Here is a 21,855-nt window from a genome sequence, read left to right as displayed (position 1 = left end):
GGATCTTCCCGGACCAGGGCACGAAACCGTGTCCCCTGCATCGGTAGGCGGACTCTCAACCACTGTGCCACCAGGGAAGCCCTAGAGTATATTCAATATTGATAAAAATAAATCAGGGAACTCACAGACAACATGTAGAAGAATTATGGTTTTGGTTTTTCTTTCCCCAGTCTGACCATCTCTACCTTTTAATTGGAGAGTTTAAATTATTTACATTTAACACTATTACTGATAAGGTAAAACTTACTTCTGGTCTTAGGTATTTAATTTCTTTATGTCTTATGTATTTTGTTCCTTAATTTCTCCATTACTGCCTTTTTAAAAATTTGATTGATTTTTTTTAGTACTATTTCAATTCCCTTTTTTCCTTTTCTGTGTATTTTTTAGTCATTTTCTTAGTGGTTACCATGGAGATTACAATTACCATCTTAAACTGATAAAATTCTAGTTTTTATAATTCTGACAACATTTCAATGGAATCCAAACACTGTGTTCCTATACATCTCCATCTCTCCCCTTATATATTGTCGTCAGAGATCACATCTTTGTACATTGTGCGCCCATTAACAGGGATCTTCTGGAGATGTGTATGGGTGTCAAGTTGACAAGGGGTGGCCTTGTGATGGTTAATTTGATGTGTCAACTTATTTAGGTCACGGTACCCAGATAATGTTCTAATGTTTCTGTGAAGGTAATTTTTTTTTTTTACGTCTTTATTGGAGTATAATTGGTTTACAATGGTGTGTCAGTTTCTGCTTTATAACAAAGTGAATCAGTTATACATATACATATGTTCCCATATCTCTTCCCTCTAGATATGATACCATTTAAATCAGTAGACTTTGAGTGAAGCATATTACCCTCCTTAATGTGCGTGAGCTTCATCCAACCTGTTGAAAGTCTTAATAGAAAAAGATTCACCTTTCTGGAGAAAGAGGGAATTCTGCCAGTAGACTGCCTTCAGAATCAAACTGCAACTCTTCCCTGTCTGCCTACTCTGTGTGAACCAGTTCCTTAAAATATCTTTTTCTTTCTATACACACACGAGCACACACACATACACACTCCATTTCTCTCTATTGGTTCTATTTCTCTGGAAAACAAATAGAAAAATTTTTAAGATTTAAAATCTTTTTGACCATACTCAATCTTCAAATAAAGACAATAACAAGGTCATAGTTCTAACATGATCCAACACTGCTGCATACATCTGAAAACACACCTATATTTTCTTTAGAAGAGGATGCAATGTCCTTGGGTGACTTATACTCTTCTCCATGTTATCTCATAACTTAAATACTATGATGTAAGTTAACAATACTTAAATACTATGATATAAAGTCAATATATCTTACATGATAAGGGGATAAGAGAGGGAAGAAAGCAAAGATATTTGCTTAACATATATAAATACAAAAGCACAAGCATAACATAGTAAAGAAGACATTTATAACAATTACAACCCTTGTTTCCGTAACTGGTCATGCAGTCGTAGCTGGTATTTAAACCATCTTCTACTACCCATTCCATTTTCCCTGCCCTCAGCAAGCATCTTAGCTGATCATATGCATATATGCTGTGCATATTAGAGTGAGACAAGCCTTCATTCCTGAGGGGTCTAAGCCATTAGTCCTGCCTGAATCCAATTGTTATAGATTTCCATTGACTTTAATCACAATGCACGGTAATTCTAAGAAACACCCTAAGGGATCTTTTGGATTCTAGACACGATCTTCCTTACCTTCATTGTGTAGCAGTAGTTCAATTTCCCCTTGGCAGTCAGGGTCAGTACAGTAACTTCTTTGCCTGCTAATTCAGAGACATGAAGAGCCCTACGTGGCTGGGTGGCATTCTTAACTGCCAGTTCAATTGAATCATCGTTGTGTCTTCTGGTGGAAGCATTCCTCCCTTTAGAACTAAACCTCTAGGCCAGTAGAGCATAAAGTCATGGGAACAAGAAGCAAAATTTTGGCTACTGTATAGTTAGCGGTAATAGTGAGTAGTAACACTCCCATTTCCACTCCTTGGTTCCTGGATCCATGAATGCTGGCCATGGAAGAAAATATTACACATTGGATGCTGATTCAGAGCATATATGGCCTTATGGAAAACCTTGTCCCAATCTTACAAGGTATTGCCATCTAGATGGCATTGTAACTGAGTCTTTGAAAGGTCATTCCACCATTCTATCAAGCCAGATGATTCAAGATGGTGGAGAGCATAAGACCAGGGAATTCCTTGAGCATGGGCTCATTGCTGCACTTCACTTACTGTCACGTGAGTTCCTTGGTCAGATCGATGGTGTGAGGCATACCACAGTGGTGGATAGGTATTCTGTAAGTCCATGGATGGTACTTTTGAAAGAAGCATTGCATGTAGGAAAGGTAGATTCGTCTTCAGAGTGTCTATTCCAGTAAGAACAAAATGATGCCCCTTTTCATGATGGAAGTGGTCCAGTGTAATCAACCTGCACAGCATTCTCTTGTTCTGGGCACCGCTCAAAATTAGCAGCTTTTTGGGTCACTCAGTAATAGGCTGGAATAACACATCAAAATGAGGAATATGTTGTCTCTAAAACTGAAAGAGGCCCATTAAATGTTGTACCTCTTTCTCGGTTGTAGGGGGAGCCAGAGGGAACAGCCTATCCTTTACCTTGGAAAGGATATCTCAACATGCCCCACACCACTGGACCCCTAGACATTTCAATGAGGCAGAAGGCCCCTGAATTTTTGTTGGATTTCTTTCCCACTCTTTAATATACAAACATCTTACCAGAGTACTTACTACTCCTTGCTCACTAGATCCAATCAGCATAACATTATCAATGTAATGAACCAGTGTGATGTTGTGTATAAGGGAAAGGACATCAAGACCTTGTGAATTATGTTATGACACAGGACTGGAGGGCTGATGTACCTCTGAGGCAGGACAGTGTAGGTATATTGCTCGACTTGCTGGTTGGTGGTCTTTACTAACAAATATGAAGAAAAAAGCATTTGTCAGATCAATGGCTGCATACCAGGTACCAGAGGATGTGTTAATTTGCTTCTGCAGTGAAACCACATCTGGTGCTGCAGTTGCAATGGTTAAACTTACAATAATCCACTGTCATTCTCCAAGATCCATCTGTCTTCTGCACGGGCCAGATAGACAAAATGCATGGGGATGCACCCTTCAAGTCCTGGATGGTGGCACTGATTTCTGCAGTCTCTCCAGAAATGCAGTATTGCTTTTGGTTTACTATTTTTCTAGGTAGAGGCAGTTCTAGTGGCTTGCGCTTGGTCTTTCCCACCTAATAGCCCTCATTCTACATCTCAGGAAACATTAATATGGGGATTCTGCCAGTTGCTGAGTATGTCTCTTCCAATTATGCATTTCAGAACTGGAGAAATCATGGCAGGATGTATTTGGGGGCCCACTGGACCCACTGTGAGATGGACCTGAACTAAAACTCCATTGTTCACCAGACCTTCATAAGCCCCTATTCTGAGATGTGGACCATAGTGATGTTTTGGGTCTTCTGGAATTGGTGTCAGTTCAGAGCCAATGTCCAGTGATCTCTGAAAGGTCTGATTATTTCCTTTTCCCCAAAGCACAGTCAGTCTGGTAAAAGGCTGTAGGTCCCTTTGGGGAAAGCTCAGAGAAAGATTAACAATATAAACTTTTGGCAGTATACCAGGGTTTTTCCTCAAGGGTACCCAGATTCTCCTTCATTTGAAGAGTTCTAGGTCTGTAAACAGGATGGGAATTGATTGAGGGGACATGACTCTGTTTTTATGATTCAAGTTAGACTTTTGATCACTTGACCTAGAATTTTTCTACTTATACATATCTTGTACAAATTTAGTAGACTTTTCTATGTATTTCAGTTCTAGGAATGCCATGATCAACCCACCAATGTCATAGGTTTCTGCAAGTAAGACTATTCTGAGCACTACTTTGACTGCTGTCCATTTAATAACCACACCCAGCTTACGTTTGGCCACTGAGTGCCACCACTTGGCCCCTGCCACCCTGGGATCCAATTACCCTCATTACATTTAGATTTCCCAGTTCAGTAGCCGCAGTTCCCACAGTACTTTCTGGTCTACAGAGAAGAGCAATCACAGAGCTCTTCAAGGATGCTAGGGACCCTTCACAAATTTATTTCCCAGAGTACTAGTGAAAGATGTGTCCTCTGGAACATCCCAGAGTGTGTGAGCAGGTCTTAAATGTCAAACCCACTCTAACATTCCAATCTCTTTGAGTCTTTCCCTTCCTCTGTAGTATACCAAGGCAGGTCTGGCATTTCAACTTCATTTACCGTGAGCTACTTTTTAGTCAATGTTTCAGCCAGCCAACAAACTGAAGAAACAAACAATTAGAGCCCTTTGTAACTCCCAAATTGCAACATTAGTTGACCCATATCAATAAATGTGGCCTAATCCAACTTTATGTTCTTTCTACCATTATTTCACAACCTTAATATCCATCCCACACATATTCCCGAGATTCTATTTAAATTGGAAAAATCAAGCAGCTCTTTTGGCGTGTACTGAACAATTTGTATTGTGATTCAGCCACTAGATACTGGGTTTGGTTTTCAGCACACTCACCTCTGCAGCTACAGGAAATAAGTGTCTCTTTCAGGGCAGACACAGAAGCTCTCATGTCATTTATGCAGTGCTTAAGCTGGGAATTAAAATCCTTGAGCTTATTGTTTTCTACCCCCATTGTGTCCAGCAAAATTAAAAGCAGGCAGCCAATCTCACTTTGTTCATTAGTTTTATAACAATGTTCAAAGGAATCAGCAACAAAAACAAAAAAAAGACAAATGGAACTACATAAAACTCTGAAACTGTGCATCATAGGAAACAATCAAGAGTGAAAAGACAGCCTACTGAATGGGAGAAAATATTTGCAAGTTGTATATCTGATAAGGGGTTAATATCCAGGGTATATAAGGAACTTTTACCACTCAACAACACAACAAAGATAACCTAATTTAAAAATGGGCAAAGTTCTTGGATAGACAATTCTCCAAAGAAGGCAAAAAAAATGGTTAATGAACATATGAAAAGATGCTCAACTTCACTAATCATAAGAGAAATGCAAATCAAAACCACAATGAGATATCACTTTACATGCATTAGGATGGCCACTATCAAAAGAACAGAAAATGACAAGTGTTGGTGAGGATGTGGAAGGACTGGAGTCCTTGTGCACTATTGGTAGGAATATAAAATGATGCAGTCATTATGGAAAACAGTATGAAGACTCCTAAAGAAAGATTAAAATAGAATCACCATATGATCCACCAATTCCACTTCTGGGAATATAACCGAAAGAATTGAAAGCAGGATCTCAAACAGATATTTGCATACTCCTTCATATATGAGCTGCATTATTCACAATAGCCAAGAGGTGAGAACAACCCAAATGTTCACCAACAGTTGAATGGATAAAGAAAATGTGTTATATACACACAATCGAATATTATGCAGCCTTGGAAAGGAGGGAAATCCTGTCACATGCTACAACAAGTAGCCAGTCACAAAAGGACAAATACTGTACGGTTACACTCATAGAAAGTATTTAAAGTACTCAAAATCATAGAAACAGAAAGTAGGAAGATGATTGCCAAGGGCTGGGGAGAGTGGGGCAGGGAATTAGTCCTAACAGATACAGAGTTTCTATTTTGTAAGATGAAAGTTCTAGAGATCTGTTGTACAACATACACTGTGAATATACTTAACACTACTGAAATGTACACTTAAAAATGGTGAAGATGGGGCTTCCCTGGTGGTGCAGTGGTTGGGAGTCCGCCTGCTGATGCAGGGGACACGGGTTCGTACCCCGGTCCGGGAAGATCCCACATGCCGCGGAGTGGCTAGGCCTGTGAGCCATGGCTGCTGAGCCTGTGCGTCCAGAGCCTGTGCTCTGCAACGGGAGAGGCCACAACAGTGAGAGGCCCGTGTACAGCAAAAAACAAAACAAAACAAAAAAAACCGGTGAAGATGGTAAATTGAAAGCTGTATATTTTTACCACAATTTTTCAAAGAAATTCCAAAAGTTATTAAAATAGTAAAATAAAATATACCTTTAAAATATAAAGATATAAAAGGTATTATAAATATAAATGGTCAACTAGACCTTGTCTCTTTTATTTTTCACTTTTAACATTTTATTAGAGTTTATAATAAAAAAATTTTCCAAGTTACCATCTTCATAGCTGGATCACAGAAGCAAAGTGTGAAACTAAACTATGAAAATGCAAGTGTAGTAAAGCTATTCCATGTCTATTGATATTTTTAATACCTTTTTTTAGTTATAAAGGTAGTACACATAAGAGAAGGTCTAAAGGGGCTTCCCTGGTGGCACAGTGGTTGAGAGTCCGCCTGACGATGCAGGGGACATGGGTTTGCGCCCTGGTCCGGGAAGATCCCACATACGGCGGAGTGGCTGGGCGCGTGAGCCATGGCCGCTGAACCTGTGCGTCCGGAGCCTGTGCTCTGCAACCGGAGAGACCACGACAGTGAGAGGCCCGCGTACCACAAAAAAAAAAAAAAGAGAAGGTCTAAAAAGGATATTCATCAAAAACTCTTTATAGTGTTAACCTCTAAGACTTTGTAAAGGGGAGAAATTGCACTTTTACTTCTGAATTTAAATTTTTTTTTTACAGTAGGTTCTTGTTGGTTATCTATTTTAAATATAGCAGTGTGTACATGTCAATCCCAAATTCCCAGTCTATCCCTCCCCGCTGCACCCTTCCCCCCAGTAATCATTAAGTTCATTTTCTAAGTCTGTGAGTCTGTTTCTGTTTTGTAAATAAGTTCATTTGTATCACTTTTTTTAAAGATTCTGCATATAATCAATATAATATGATATTTGTCTTTCTCTGTCTGACTTACTTCACTTAGTAAGATAATCTCCAGGTCCATCCACGTTGCTGCAGATGTCACTATTTTGTTCTTTTTCATGGCTGGGTAATACTCCATTGTATATATGTACCACATCTTCTTTACCCATTCATGTGTTGATGGACATTTAGGTTGCTTTTGTGTCTTGGCTATTGTAAACAGTGCTGCAATGAACATTAGAGTGAATGTACCCTTTCGAACAATGTTTTTCTCCAGATATGTGCCCAGGAGTGGGATTGCTGGATCATACAGTAACTCTATTTTTATTTTTTTTAAACCTCCATACTGTTCTCCATAGTGTCTGTACCAATTTACATTCCCACGAACAGTACAGAAGGATTCCTTTTTCTCCACACCCTCTCCAGCATTTATTGTTTGTAGATTTTTAAATGATAGCCATTCTTACTGGTGTGAGGTGATATCTCATTGTTTTGATTTGCATGTCTCTAATTATTAGCAATGTTGAGCATCTTTTCATGTGCCTATAAGAGACCTTGTCTCTTATTTGATTAGAAGATCCAGTGGTGATATTTTGCATATCCTCTATTGTAACATCAATCCATGGACTATCTGTGCACTCTTTTTTCTTAATTTATTTTTTATTGAAGTACAGTTGAATTATAATGTGTTAATTACAGCTGTATGGCAAGTGACTCAGTTATACATATACTTTCTTTTTCATATTGTTTTCCATTATGGTTTATCACCGGATATTGAATATACCTCCCTGTGCCACACAATAGGACCTTATTGTTTATCCATTCTATATATACCAGTTTGTATCTGCTATTCCCAAACTCCCAATCCAACCCTCTCCCACTCCCCTCCCCCTTGGCCATGCACTCTTTATTATAGGAAATAAAGGCATCAGTGTGTTTAAGTCTAATCAGATTAGAGAACCAATTCTAACCCATCATCCTTAAGATTCTGTTCTGCTAGAATCTCTCAAAGTACCAAAAATTTGTTTTAGTAAGAATTATCCAGAGAAAAAGATCCAATAGGGATTGTATGTATAGACAGAGATTTATTTTCAAGAATTGCTCATGCAGTTGTGGAAGCTGGCAAGTCCAAAATCCAGAAATCGGCTAGCAGTCTGCTGGATATAGAACTTCATGGTTGACAAGTTGTTTCTTGTTTTTGTTTTTTTTCCTTTAGCACTTTGTATTTTTCCCTCCACTGCCTTCTGGCCTCCATTATTTCTAATGAGAAATCAGCTAATAACCTTATTGAGAATCCCTTATATGTGATGAATCATGTCTTACGTGTTGGGTTTGTGTTTTTTTTTACTTTTTTCGATACTACTTCCCCAGGTTGGGAGTGGGTAATTTGCATGCCTGCTGCTTTCCTTGGCTCCCTCTCTGGATTCAAACCCTGATTCCCCATCACCCATGGTCACCACTGTCCAGGCAGCTACTACCATCAAAAGTTGATAGGGCAGACATTTGAATGGGTCATGGCCCCCATGGGGCCTGCAATGGGCCGAGGTTACCTAGAGTCACCGAAGCCGGCAGCACTGCCCTCACTGAGGCTAGTGGGGAGGCTGACCTGGTTGCTTTTGAGCTGATAAATGCATGCACCACCCCCAAGGGGGTAAGCACTCATTGGTATGTATCAGTTTTTGAATTACCACAGTTATCCAAGTAGGAGAGGAGTGAGGGACCAAAGGAAAAATATATATATTTATATATATTATATCAAAAAATATATCCTAGTTTGATATAGTCCCATTTGTTTATGCTTTTGTTTCCCTTGCCTGAGGAGATGTATCCAAAAAAATATTGCTAAGACTGATGTCAAAGAGTGAACCCCTGAAGTTTTCTTCTGAAGGTTTTATGGTTTCAGGTGTTACATTAGTGTCTTTAAACCATTTTGAATTTAAATTTTTATATGGTGTGAGAAGGTAGTCCAGTTTATATGTAGCCTTACAGTTTTCCCAACACCATTTATTGAAGAGGCATGTTTGTTCCCACTGTATATTCTTGCCTCTTTTGTCATAGATTAATTGTCTATATAAGTGTGGGTTTATTTCTGGACTCTCTATTCTATTTCATTGATCTATGTGTCTGTTTTTGTGCCAGTACCATACTGTTTTGATGGCTGTAGCTTTGTAGTATATTTTGAAATCAAGGAGTGTGATACCTCCAGCTTTGTTCTTTATCAAAATTGTTTTTGGTTATTTGGGGACTTTTGTGTTTCATTAAAAATTTTAGAATTATGTTTTCTATTTCTGTGAAAAATGTCACTGGTGTTTTGATAGGAATTGCATTGAATCTGTAGATTTCCTCAGGTAGTGTTGTCATTTTAACAATATTAATTCTTCCAACATATGACCATAGTATATCTTTGCATCTTTTTGTGTTGTCTTCAGTTTCTTTCATCAATGTCTTATAGTTTTCCAAGTACATTTCATTTACCTCCTTACTGAGATTTATTCCTAGTTATTTTATTCTTTTTGATGCAATAGTAAATGGGATTGTTTTCTTAATTTCTATTTCTGATAGTTCATTGGTAGTGCATAAAAACAGAACAGATTTCTCTACAGTAATTGTGTATCCTGCAACTTTACAGAATTCATTGATGAGCTCTAGCAGTTTTTTGGTGATGTCTTCAGAATTTTCTATGTATAATATCATGTCATCGGCAAACAGTGACAGTTTTGCTTCTTCTCTTCCAATTTGGATGCCTTTTATTTCTTTTTCTTGTCTGATTGCTATGGCTAGAACTTCCAGTAGTACGTTGAATAAAAGGGACAAGAGTGGGCATCCTTTTCTTGTTCCTGATCTTAGAGGAAATGCTTTCAGCTTTTCACCATGGAGTATGATGGTAGTTGTGGGCTTGTCATATATGGCCTTTATAATATTGAGGTGTGTACCCTCTATATCCACTTTGTTGAGAGTTTTTATCATATATGGAGGTTGAATTTTGTCAAAAGCTTTTTCTGAATCTATTGAGATGGTTTTTATTCTTCAGTTTGTTAATGTGGTGTATTACATCGTGTATTGAGCCATCTTTGCAACCTTGGGATAAATCTCAATTGATCATGGTGTATGATCCTTTGAATGTATTGTTGGATTCAGTTTACTTATATTTTACCAAGGATTTTTGCATCTATGTTCATCAGTGATATTGGACTGTAATTTTTCCCATATATTTGTCTGTTTTTTGTATCAGGGTAATGCTGGCCTCATAGTACGAGTTCAGAAGTATTTCTTCCTCTGCAATTTTTTGGAATAGTTTGAGAAGGATGAGTGTTAACTCTTCTCTAGATGTTTGGTAGAATTCCCCTGTGAAGCTATCTGGTCCTGGACTTTTGTTTGTTGGAATTTTTAAATTATTGATTTAATTTCATTATGGGTAATTGGTCTCTTCAAAATTTCTATTTCTGCCTGATTCAGTCTTGAGAGATTGGACATTTCTAGGATTTTTTCTTTTTTCTTTTTTTTTAGGTTTTTCTATTTTATTGCTCTATAACTATTTGTTGTAATCTCTTGTGATCTTTTGTATTTCTGTGGTGTCAGTTGTACCTTTTCCTTTTTCATTCCTGATTTTATAGATTTGGGCCCTTTCTCTTTTTTTCTTAATGCGTTTGGCTAAAGGTTTATCAATTTTGTTTATCTTTTCAAAGAACCAGCTCTTAGTTTCATTGATTTTTTTCTATTGTTTTTAAAATCTCTATTACATTTATTTCTGATCTGATCTTCATGATTTCTTTCCTTCTACTAACTTTGGGTTTTGTTTGTTCTTTTTCTAGCCCCTTTAGGTGTAAGGTTAGGTTGTTTATTTGAGATTTTTCTTGTTTCCTGAGGTGAGGTTGAATTGCTATAAACTTCCCTCTTAGACTGCTTTTGCTGCATCCCATACATTTTGGGTCATTGTGTTTTCATTTTCATTTGTCTCCAGGTATTTTTAAATTTCCTCTTTGATTTCTTCAGTGATCCATTGCTTGCTTTGTATTGTATTATTTATCCTCAACTTGTTTATGTTTTTTGCAGTTTTTTTTCTTGTAGTTGATTTCTGGTCTCATAGCGTTGTGATAGGAAAGGGTGATTGATAAAATGTCAATTTTTGTAAATTTACCAAGAATTCTTTTGTGGCCTAGCATGTGACCTATCCTGGAGAATGTTCCATGTGCATTTGAAAAGAATGTGTATTCTGTTGCTTTTGGATGGAATGTTCTCTCTCTATATCTATTAGATGGGATCTAATGTATCATTTAAGGTCAGTGTTTCCTTATTGATTTTCTGTCTGGATGATCTGTCCATTGATGTAAGTGGGGTGTTAAAATCCCTTACTAAATTTGTTACTGCCATTTTCTCCTTTTGTGTCTGTTAATATTTGCCTTATATATTTAGATGCTCCTATGTTGAGTGCATATATATTTATAATTGTTATATCATCCTCTTGGATTGATCCTTTCATCATTATATAATGTCCTTCTTTGTCTCTTATAACAGTCTGTGTTTTAAAGCCTATTTTGTCTGATATTAATATTGCTACCCTGGCTTTCTTTTCTTTTCCATTTGCATGGAATACCTTTTCTCAGCCCCTCACTTTCAGTGTGAATGTCTTTAGTGCTGCAGTGAGTCTCTTGTAAGCAGCAGATTGGAGCATTTAGTCCATTTACATTTAAAGTAATTATCAATAGATATGTATGCATTGACATTTTGTTGTTTTGGGGTTGTTTTGTAGTTTTTTGTTCCTTTGTTCTTCTTTTCCTCTCTTCCCTGTGATTTGATGACTATCTTCAGTGTTTTGTTTGGATTACTTTCCCTTCGTGTGTGTATCTAATACAAATTTTTGAAATATGGTTACCATGAGGCTTATATACAGCAATCTATGTGTGTGTGTGTGTGTGTGTGTGTGTGTATGATTAAGTTGATGCTCTCTTAAATTTGAACACAGTTTAACAACAGTGCAACTGTATTTTTACTCTCCAACCCCCAATCTTTACTTTTTTTGACATCATATTTTACATCTTTTTGTTTTGTGTATCTCTTAATTACTTATGGTGGATATAGATGATTTTACTTCTTTTGTCTTTTAGCCTTCCTACTGGTTTTATAAGTGGATTTACAACCTTTACTGTATATTTGCCTTTATCAATTAGCTTTTTACTTTCAAAATATTCCTGTTTCTAGTTGTGGTCTTTTCTATTATGCTGAGAGAAGTCCATTAACATTTCTTGTAAAACTGGTTTGGAGGTGCTGAAGTCATTTAGATTTTGCTTGTCTGTAAAACTTTTGATATCTCCTTCAAATCTGAATGATAGCCTTGCCAAGTAGAGTTTTCTTCATTGTAGTTTTTTCCCTTTTATCACTTTAAATGTATTGTGCCACTCCTTTCTGCCCTACAGAGTTTCTGCTGAAGAGTCAGTTGATAGTCTTATGGGAGTTCCCTTGTGTGTAACTTGTTGCTTTTCCCTTGCTGCTTTTAATACTCTCTCTTTATCTTTAATTTTTGCCATTTTAATTTCAGTGTCCTTATGTGGTTCTCTTTGCATTTATCCTGTTTGGGACCCTCTGTGCTTCCTGAACCAGGATGTCTGTTTCCTTTCCCAGGTTAGGGAAATTTTCAGCTATTATGACTTCAAGTATGTTCTCTGTACCTTTTCCTCTTTCTAGTCTCCTTCTGAGACCCCTATAATGCAAATTTAGTACACTTGATGTTGTCCAAGGTCTCTTAAAATGTCCTGTATTTTTAAATTCTTTTTTCTTTTTTGTGCAACTTGAGTAATTTCTACTACTCTGTCTTCCAGTTCACTGATCCATTCCTCTGTATCATCTAATCTATTGTTGCTTCCTTCTAATATATTTTTTATTTCAGTTATTATATTCTTCAGCTCTGTTTGGTTCTCCTTTATATTTTCTAACTCTTTGTTAAATCTCATTGTGTCCATTCACTCTTCTCCCAAGTTCTTTTATCATCTTTGTGATCATTACCTTGAACTCTTTATTGGGTAGGTTGCTTATCTCTATTTTCACTTAATTATTCTGGGGTTTTATCTTGGTCCTTCATTTGGAACATATTCCTCAGTCACCTCATTTTACTAATTCACTGTTTTTATTTCTATATATTTGTATGTTGGTTACATTTCCCAATCTTGGAGAAATGACCTTTTGTAGGAGATGTCCTATGTCCCAGCAGCACACTCCCCTATCATCACTGGAGCTATATGCTCTAGGGGTGCCCCCATGTGTGCTGTGTGGGCCCTTCTGTTGTGGCAGGCTGACTACTATGGGTGGGCTGGTAGGCATGGCTGGCCCTCAGTCCACTTGGCTGCTAGTCCCTGCCTAATGTGGTGTCTGCTCGCCACTGGTGGGCAGGGCTGGGACACAAGGTGGCTGGCTGTGGAGCCCCAGGAATTCCAGGCCTAGTTCTGGCCCACTGGTGGTTGGAGCAAGGTCCCAGGGTGGCTGGTTGTGGGACCAGGGGTCCCAGAGCTAGAGTCAACTGCTGAGAAGTGGGACCAGTTCCTGACATGGCTAGCTACAGGGTCTGGGGTGTCCCAAAGCTGGTGTCAGCCCACTGATGAGTGTGGCTGGATCCCAGAGAGAGTGGCTGAGGGGCCTAAGATGTCTCAGAGCTGATGTCAGCCTGCTGGTGGGCAGGGCTGGGGCCCAGGTGTTCACAGGGCTAGTGCCAGCCCACTGATGGGCAGAGATCATTCCTGGGGCCTTTGGCTGCAGGTTCGCATTCCTTGCTAGATTTAACTCTAGCTACCCTCTTGAAAAACTGATCCAGTGATGTCTGGGTAGTAGCCCTTTTTTTTTCTCATCAGAGATGACATAGTAGTCCTGGATTGCACTCTGAACGGCTGCTGCAGCCTTTGTGTACCAATCTACGTTCAGATCCTGTGCCTCAAAAACTAACAGTGCCTCCTCAAGTAAAGAAAATCCCCTTGCCATTTCCTGCATCATGAAACTCTTCAGTTCTTCAGTTACTTCTTCTTCGTCTTGTTGCTCCACTCTCTCAAAATTATTTTCACTTTTCTTTCCGTCATTATCGCTTGGCGCTTCTTAGTACCAGATACATCACTGCTGCTTTTATGCTTGCTTACGGACATCCTGGGCTTGAAATAAAGATACTGTACTACTGTATTCTATATAGTATGTACAATAAAGTACACAAAAGCACAACCACTTGTAGAGGATGCACGCACATGACGATGTATGCCAAACACATGAACTAACTTACGTGATTGGACATCCAAAAGCATGTTCATATCTTTGAAAGTTCGCAACTTGAATGTTCGTATGTAGGGGACTTTCTGTACATCAAAATTTAAAACTGTGCATCAAAGGAAACAATCAATAGAATGTGAGAAGATATTTGTGAATCAAATAACTGATAAGGGTTTAATACCTAGAACATATAAATCAATCCTACAACTCAAGAACAAAAAGACAAACATCCCAATTTAAAAATGGGCAAAGAGGGCTTCCCTGGTGGCGCAGTGGTTGGGAGTCCGCCTGCCGAGGCAGGGGACACGGGTTCGTGCCCCGGTCTGGGAGGATCCCACATGCCGCGGAGCGGCTGGGCCCGTGAGCCATGGCCGCTGAGCCTGCACGTCCCAAGCCTGTGCTCCGCAACGGGAGAGGCCGCAGCAGTGAGAGGCCCGCGTACCGCAAAAAAAAAAAAAAATGGGCAAAGGACTTAACTAGACATTTCTTCACAGATGATATACAAATGGCCAACAAGCATACGGGAAGATGCTCAACATCATTAATCATAAGAGAAATGCAAATTAAAACCACAGTGAGTTATCACCTCATACCAATTTGACGGTTACTATTGCAAAACAGAAAATAATGTGTTGGTGAGGAGGTGGAAAATTGCAATCCATGTACACTGTTGTGAGATTGTAAAAATTGTGCATCTGTTGTGGAAAACAGTATGGTGGCTCCTCAAAATATTAAAAACTAGAAATACCATATGATCCAGCAATCCTGCTACTGGGTATATATCCAAAAGAATTAAAAATGAGGTCTCAAGGAGATATTAGTACACCCATGTTCATAGCAATATTCATCATAGCCAAGAAGTGGAAGAAGCCCAAGTGTCCATTCATGCATGAATAGATAAACTAAATGTTTTATACACATGCAATGGAATATTATTCAGCCTGAAAAAAGAATGAAATTCTGACACATGTTACAACATGGATGAACCTCAAAAACCTGTGCTATGTGAAATAAGCCAAAAACAATTTTTGTATGATTCGGGACATACGTTCCCAGGCAGCAGCAGCTCCTGCAAGGTCTCACCTCAGTGCCTGGAGAATGCCTCTGTATTCCAAGGCACAAAGCCACACTTTCTCTGGATCTTTCTTTGACTCTTTACATACAGGACCCATTTTTCTTTCCATTGTTTTGGAGGATGGCATGAACTTTAACTGAAGGCTTGTCTGTGATTGTCATATTACTTCTGATCTTGTTTGTGTCTTCCACTGACCTGGACCTCATTGAGGACAGGGATTAAGACTTTCTTCTGTGACTCTCTAGGGACCTGATGGTGCTGTCCAATTTAGTAGTCACTAGGTCCATGTGACTACTGAGCACTTGAAATATGGCCACTCCGAATAGTGAGTGATGTAAGGGAGAAATAATCCCTGTATTCTAAGACATACTTTGAAAAATGAATGTAAAATATTCGACTGTTTTATGTTTATTACATCTTTAAGTGATATTATTTTGAATATATTGATTAAAATGCATTATTAAAATTAATTTGAGCTGTTTCCTTCTGCTCTTTTAACGTGGCTCCTATAATATTTGAATTTTTTATTGACTTGTAATATATTTATGCTGCATTGTTAGTCAAGGGTATATAGTAGATGCAGAATTGATGAACTGGCTGATGCCAGGTAAAATGAATTTCCCCATTTGGATTCTGTTGATGGCCAAAAGAGGAGTCTCCCAGTCACCACTGCCAGCCCCTGGGAATCCTGTGGGGATTCATTTACCAGATTTTCTCTCCCTTCCCAGGATACCATGTATCAGAAGGTGGAGAAAACTGTATATCCTGTACAAATGGAGTGGACTTTACTAATCACTGGAATATGCTCCCTTCCTGCTTACCATGTACAATCTGTAAATCAGGTACAGAACATGGGGACCCATAACAAGTGCAGGCATGATGAGGTGGGAATTGTATCCAACATGGAATCAGGACATCTGGATTCCAATTCCAGTCCTTCTTGGTCTTCATCATACCCTGTTTTATGATTATGTCTTAGGTCAATACAAAAAATAGAAATTATTTTTATAATGCATGCCACATAGTATGTAAATCTTTTAAATCATCAGATGAAAGTGGTGGGAAAGTAATCTGTCCTTTGATGGGGGAGAGGGATGGGATATGTATAGTTACAGCATAAGAAAAGGCCTGGCCAAGTGGAAAAGTGCTAGGTTTGAGCTTTGACGTGGGTCTAGTCCTGGGCCAGGCCCCTCTTAGCCCTGTGCTCTGTGCTCCTGGCAGAGACTTGGCCTCTCTCAGCCTTTACAACTTAGGGCCCCTCTACCTCTCCAGCAGGGCTAGGTTTTGGGAAGTCACCCAAGGGTTCCTCTCCATCCAGGGTCTCTCAGATTATACCTGGCCCTTCCTACTGACCCTGTGAGCTATAAGATTTCCCTCCTTGTCCTAATGCATTAAATAATGAATCATGGTCCTTTTCTCACACCTCTGAGTATTGGTGACAGGTGAACAGGGGCTGTCCTTTATGTGCCCCACATGTGTTGCTGCAGAATTTGACCCCCAAAGCTACAGTGAACTGAGGAGAGCTGAGTGGGTGGGTGTTTGGTTGGTGAAGAAGGGTCGAGGGTCACGCAAGGGAAACACATCCCCAAACCTTATCCTTTGTCTTCAGGTGAAGAAGAGAGGACCCCTTGCACGGCGACTAAGGACACACAGTGTCAGTGCAAACCTGGAACTTTCCATGAAGAAGACTCACCTGAGTTCTGCCAGAAGTGCAGCACTGGGTGAGACGTGGGAGCCTAGGTGGTTCCCAACAGTTCAAGGGAAACACTACAGAGCCTCGCTTCCGCCCCAGGGAAGCTTCCGTCCCTGTGCTGGTGGGGTCTCCTGAGCCTGCAGCAGCCCCTCCCCATCCATCTGCATGTCCCTGCACTGCCCCCTGCATCTTCCCACACCTCCTTAGCACCGCTTCCCTTTGGCCAGGTCGGCTTTTCTATTGGACACAATAGGCCACTGATTAGATCCATGATGCAGTCAACAGAAGTTTTAATTTCTTTAAAAAAAAGATATCAAGAGGGGAAAAAATGAGTAGAATGCAGCTGGGCTTATATTCATCTTTATAACAATTCAGTCATAAAATGGAATCTTTAATATTTTTTATGCAGGAAAGGGCCCATGAATACAAAAGTGCCCACAGCCAAGTCATAATAAGATTGAGCATGTAGCTCCTTCAAGGTTCCTTTAAAGCCCTGAGCCAACTCAGCTGACCTCACATCCAGCCCTCATTCCCCCAATAAGAGGGAATGAATCTTTCCTATTTGGGGATGTAGGGGCCAATAGTAATTTGCTCTCCTCTGACGCTCCAGTGCTGGCTGTGATTGGTAGGAAGAGTCAACAGGTGGAGGACAAGAGGATCCTTGTATTAAAGCTTGACTGGAGGATGAGGCTTGGCTTGTGCCCAAACCCTTCTGACCCTTGACTTGGATGAGATGCCCCCTCACATAGGCTTCCCCTGCAGCCCAGGGAGGCCAGTGCAGGCCTTGCAGAGAAGGCCCAGCTCCTTAAGGGGCAGCTCTGAACACTCAGCAGGAGCCCTGGGGGCTGGAGTGCACAAGCCCAGATCCTTCTCCCACCCAGCAAGGGGCAGTGAGGGGACCCAGCCCTGCAGACAGGAGAAGCCCGTCCCTCCTGCACTGTCTTGTCAGGGTACCCCAGGTGGGAGTTTTCTCCCTCTTTCTCCTCATCTGGCCAGCTTTCCCTGACGGATCCCCTCCATGTCCTCCCTGTGTCTGTACCCAGGTGCCCTGATGGGATGGTCATGGCCACGCCCTGTAGCCCTTTCAGCGACCTCACATGTGTGGACCGAAAATCAGGTACCCAGGCCAGTGGGGAGGCCCCGGTTCCTGGTGAGACAGTGACCATGCCCCCAAGACTGCCCACCACTCCCTCTTCCTCCTCAGACACTTCACAGCTGGTGATCACAGTTGTAGCTGTAATTACACCTGTCTGTTTCCTGCTGGTGATCGCATGTCTTTTCTGGCGGTGCTGCATTCAAGGTGAGGTTCTGGGAGGGAAGGGGGAGGTGCTGGCCCCCTCCTCCATCTCCCCAGTCCTCCTGGCTTGGCTCTGATCTTGTTCCCCGGGATCCCCCTCCACCTCCCACCTCACCTGCTCCTACGAAGCCGGGATCGCATGAGTCCCCCATCTCAGCTGACGGTCCCCTCTTCCCCCTGGCCAAGTATGGTGGGTGGGGAGCAGGGTCAGTTCTTAATGTCTTTAGGACCCCCAGCCAGGGCAGAGAGGTGGTCAGCACCTTGACTGGGTGACAAGAGTCAGGGGGAGGGTCGTTCAGCAGAACCCCACAGAGATTTTACATGGGTTTCATTTTCCCCCTTCTCTTCTCCCTCCCCGAGGGTTCTCCAGATTTGGAATGGCCCGCTCCCTGTCACCAGGCCCGGGGCTCCCTGTTCAGTGTCTGAGCCCCCAGCCCACACCCTGTCCCTGGCACTGTCCCTGGGGAGGGAGGTGCTGCAAGAGGGCGTTCCCCACGGCTCAGGCGGATGCCTCTTCTCTTCTAGGTCGTGGTGTGGACCCTAAGTGCATGGACAGGGTGAGTTGGTTTCTCCAGGACCTGGTGGCATCAGGCCCTCAGTAACTGTTTGGCCCTGGGTGGACACGGTCCCCAGTTTGTCCTATGCTGTTGTCCCTGGCTCTCTCAAGTGGCCTGAGGGCTCTGGGCTGACTGTAGGAGAGCAACTGGCCTGTTGAGAGCAGCTCTAAGGCTGGTTGGCAGTGCTAGCCCTGTCCCTCTTCCTGCTTGTGAGACGCCCTCACTCCATAACCCTGGATGCACCCTGGGGTATGGGGGGGTGTCAGGCAAGGGTGCTAAACCCCCCTTAGCACAGCATTAGGGTCCTGGTGCCATCAGCAGAACCCTGGATGTGTTGAGTCTGTGCCCACCTGGGGGGGGACAAACGGGAGTAGGTGGGGAGGCAGAGCCCACCATGTTCCCCCAGACGCTGCAGGGATCTGTGGGTATGGACTCCTGAATCAGCTCCTTGCCTTCCCAAGGTCTTTTTCTGCTGCTCCTGTCCCCCAAGAGGTCCTGGGGCTCTGGACAATGCCCATAACAACATGCTGATCAACAGAGATTTGCTGTCCATTCTGGTGCCCAAGAAGGACCTAGAAGACCAGGAGCAGGACAAGCTGACAGGTGTCATGGTACAGTCTCCAGTGGAAGCAAAGCATTTACTGGTGAGTGTGTGGTGAGCTTTCTTCTTGCCCAGGACTGAAGTAGAAACAGAGAAAGACCAATGTTGGTCAGGTCTCCTGTCCCATGGGGAAGTGGTGATAGAGGGATATCAGGGTCCTGAAGGGGAAAGGAACCTGCTACCCTGATATGGCAGACTGTCAGCTCTATGCAATATTGTGCTGTTTATTATCTGTCCAGTTCTCACTGTTTCCTCAGTCTAGAACAAGGAGGCACAGAGTGGGCACTCCCATATTTGTTGAATGATTGAATGAGGGCTGCATACTATTCCACTGCATAGTTGTAAAATAATATCGTAAGCCATTCCTCCTAATAATAGGAATATCAAATTTGTTACAAAATTATTATTACACTGAACATACATGAAAATAAATCTTAGTCCTGGGCTTCCCTGGTGGCGCAGTGGTTGAGAGTCCGCCTGCCGATGCAGGGGATACTGGTTCGTGCCCCGGTCCGGGAGGATCCCGCATGCCACGGAGCAGCTGGGCCCGTGAGCCATGGCCGCTGGGCCTGCGCGTCCGGAGCCTGTGCTCCGCAATGGGAGAGGCCACAGCAGTGAGAGGCCCGCATACCGCAAAAAAATAAATAAATAAAAAATAAATCTTAGTCCTGATAGCTGATCATATTTGTATAGTGGCTTCTTAGAAGAAGTAGAATTTTGGGGTCAACTTGTAGAAGTGCTTTTCTACTGTCTACACACACATGCACATCCAGTTTGGGTTCATATCTGTTCATCAGTTTTGACAGTGAGTAGTCAACCTGTGCAAACATTTCTCATTCTTCATAAGGTTGGAAAGTCATTCCCCACAACATAAGATGAAATTCTTTAATTTCTTAGAGTTTTTAAATTTAATGATGATTTTTAGCATTTAACAATTTTAGCTAACTGGAATTTATTTTGTGATATGATATGATGTGAGGAGCTCCCTGAATTCTGAGTCACTGTCTCCTTCCTATTACCCTATTTAGCAACTGCTTCTCCCACTTCCCTCTGTTTTAGGCCTCTCCTTTATCACATGTGAAATATTTATACGGACAATGATCTCTTTCCATCTAGAGTGTTCTTTTTGGGGTTTTTTTCCTGCATTGACAGTTGACCCTTGAACAAAGCTGGGGATAGGGACACAAGACCCTCCAAAATCCACATGTCTGTGGCTCTGCATCCTCAGGTTCAACCAACTGTGTATCATATAGTACTGTAGTGCATATATAGTGAAAAAAATCCACATGTACATGGACTTGTGCAGTTCAAACCCTTGTTGTTCAAGGGTCAACTATATACTGCATTCTTTTTAAAGAGAAAGTATGAAAGGAAGCAAACAAACAAAAAAGACAAATAATCCCCCCATCCTGATTAATCACTTTTCACATTTTTTCACAGTAGTTAATACATATCCACAGTGAGAAAATTTAAACAGTATAGAAAGTTTCTCAGTGAGTCATGAAAGCCTCATCCTATAATCTTTCTCTAGCCACTTAGTTCTTTTTATTTCAGGTAACTATGAGGTATAATTTTCTCTGATTCTTTGCTGAAATTGTTATGCATGTCATCTATATACTATACCAATGAAACTGTTTAGTATGTTTTAATATCTGAGAGAGCAATACCTCTTACTTTTTCAAAATTTATTGTTTACCCAGATAAAATTTAGAATTATTTTATAAGATATCCTCCACACCTAAAAAAATTATTGAAATATTTTGTATTACCTTAAATTCATAAATTAATCTAGGAAGAATTAAGATCTTGTTAATATTCAATATTGCTCTTATCAAAGAAGATAACATTGAGAGATTAAACATAATGGTGGAGTAGAAAGACCCTGAGCTCACCTCCTCTCACAGGCACACCGAAATTATAACTATTTACAGAGGAACTATTGGTGAGAAATACCAGAATCTACCAGAAAATATCTTCTACAACTAATGATATAAAGAAGGAACCACAAGATGGCTGAGACATAGTACAGTAAAAACCCATATTGCCGGGTGATCAACCCACAATTGGGAGGCTAATTACATTTGCAGAGGTTCTGCCCAAGGAGCAAGGAATCTGAGCCCCACATCAGGCTCCCCAGCCCAGGAGTTCTGCACCAGGAAGACAAGCCCCTAGAACATTTGGCTTTAAGGCCAGTGGGGCTTACTTTCAGGAGACCCAGAGGTTTGTGGGATATAGAAACTGCATCTTAAAGGGTGCACATAAAATCTCACAACCACTGGGACCCAGGGAAGAGCAGAAATTTGAAAGAAGTCTGGGTCAGACCTACCTGCTGATTTTGGAGAGTCCCGGGGAGGCAAGAGGCAACTGGATCTCATCCTGGGGACACTGACACTGCTGGTAGCAATTTGGGGGAGTTCATTCTACCACATGGACTCTGGTGCTGGCAAGCACCATTTTGGAATTCTCCCTCTAGCTTATTAGCCTTGGGATCCAGCCCTACCCCCACCCACCAGCCTATAGGCACCAGCACTTGGATGCCTCAGGCCAAGCAT

The 21,855-nt window shown here is 41.2% G+C and overlaps 1 protein-coding gene across 3 annotated transcripts in view; it reads left to right on the top strand.

Annotated features, from left to right (window-relative positions):
- Window positions 1–21,855, top strand: part of LOC137228130 (tumor necrosis factor receptor superfamily member 10A-like) — an 84,523-nt gene that overhangs the window by 45,925 nt on the left and 16,743 nt on the right. For 2 of the 3 annotated variants that reach the window (XM_067745154.1, XM_067745153.1), the window contains exons 3-7: window positions 15,884–15,997; window positions 16,765–16,876; window positions 17,892–18,148; window positions 18,671–18,702; window positions 19,164–19,346. In XM_067745154.1, coding sequence (XP_067601255.1) covers window positions 15,884–15,997; window positions 16,765–16,876; window positions 17,892–18,148; window positions 18,671–18,702; window positions 19,164–19,346 — 698 coding nt within the window. The remainder of the gene's footprint in view (window positions 1–15,883; window positions 15,998–16,764; window positions 16,877–17,891; window positions 18,149–18,670; window positions 18,703–19,163; window positions 19,347–21,855) is intronic. The other variant, XM_067745155.1, reaches the window with a different exon arrangement.

Source organism: Pseudorca crassidens, chromosome 7 (assembly GCF_039906515.1).
Source record: "Pseudorca crassidens isolate mPseCra1 chromosome 7, mPseCra1.hap1, whole genome shotgun sequence".
Taxonomy (NCBI): Eukaryota; Metazoa; Chordata; class Mammalia; order Artiodactyla; family Delphinidae; genus Pseudorca; species Pseudorca crassidens.
This window is presented reverse-complemented; position numbering and strand designations above follow the sequence as displayed.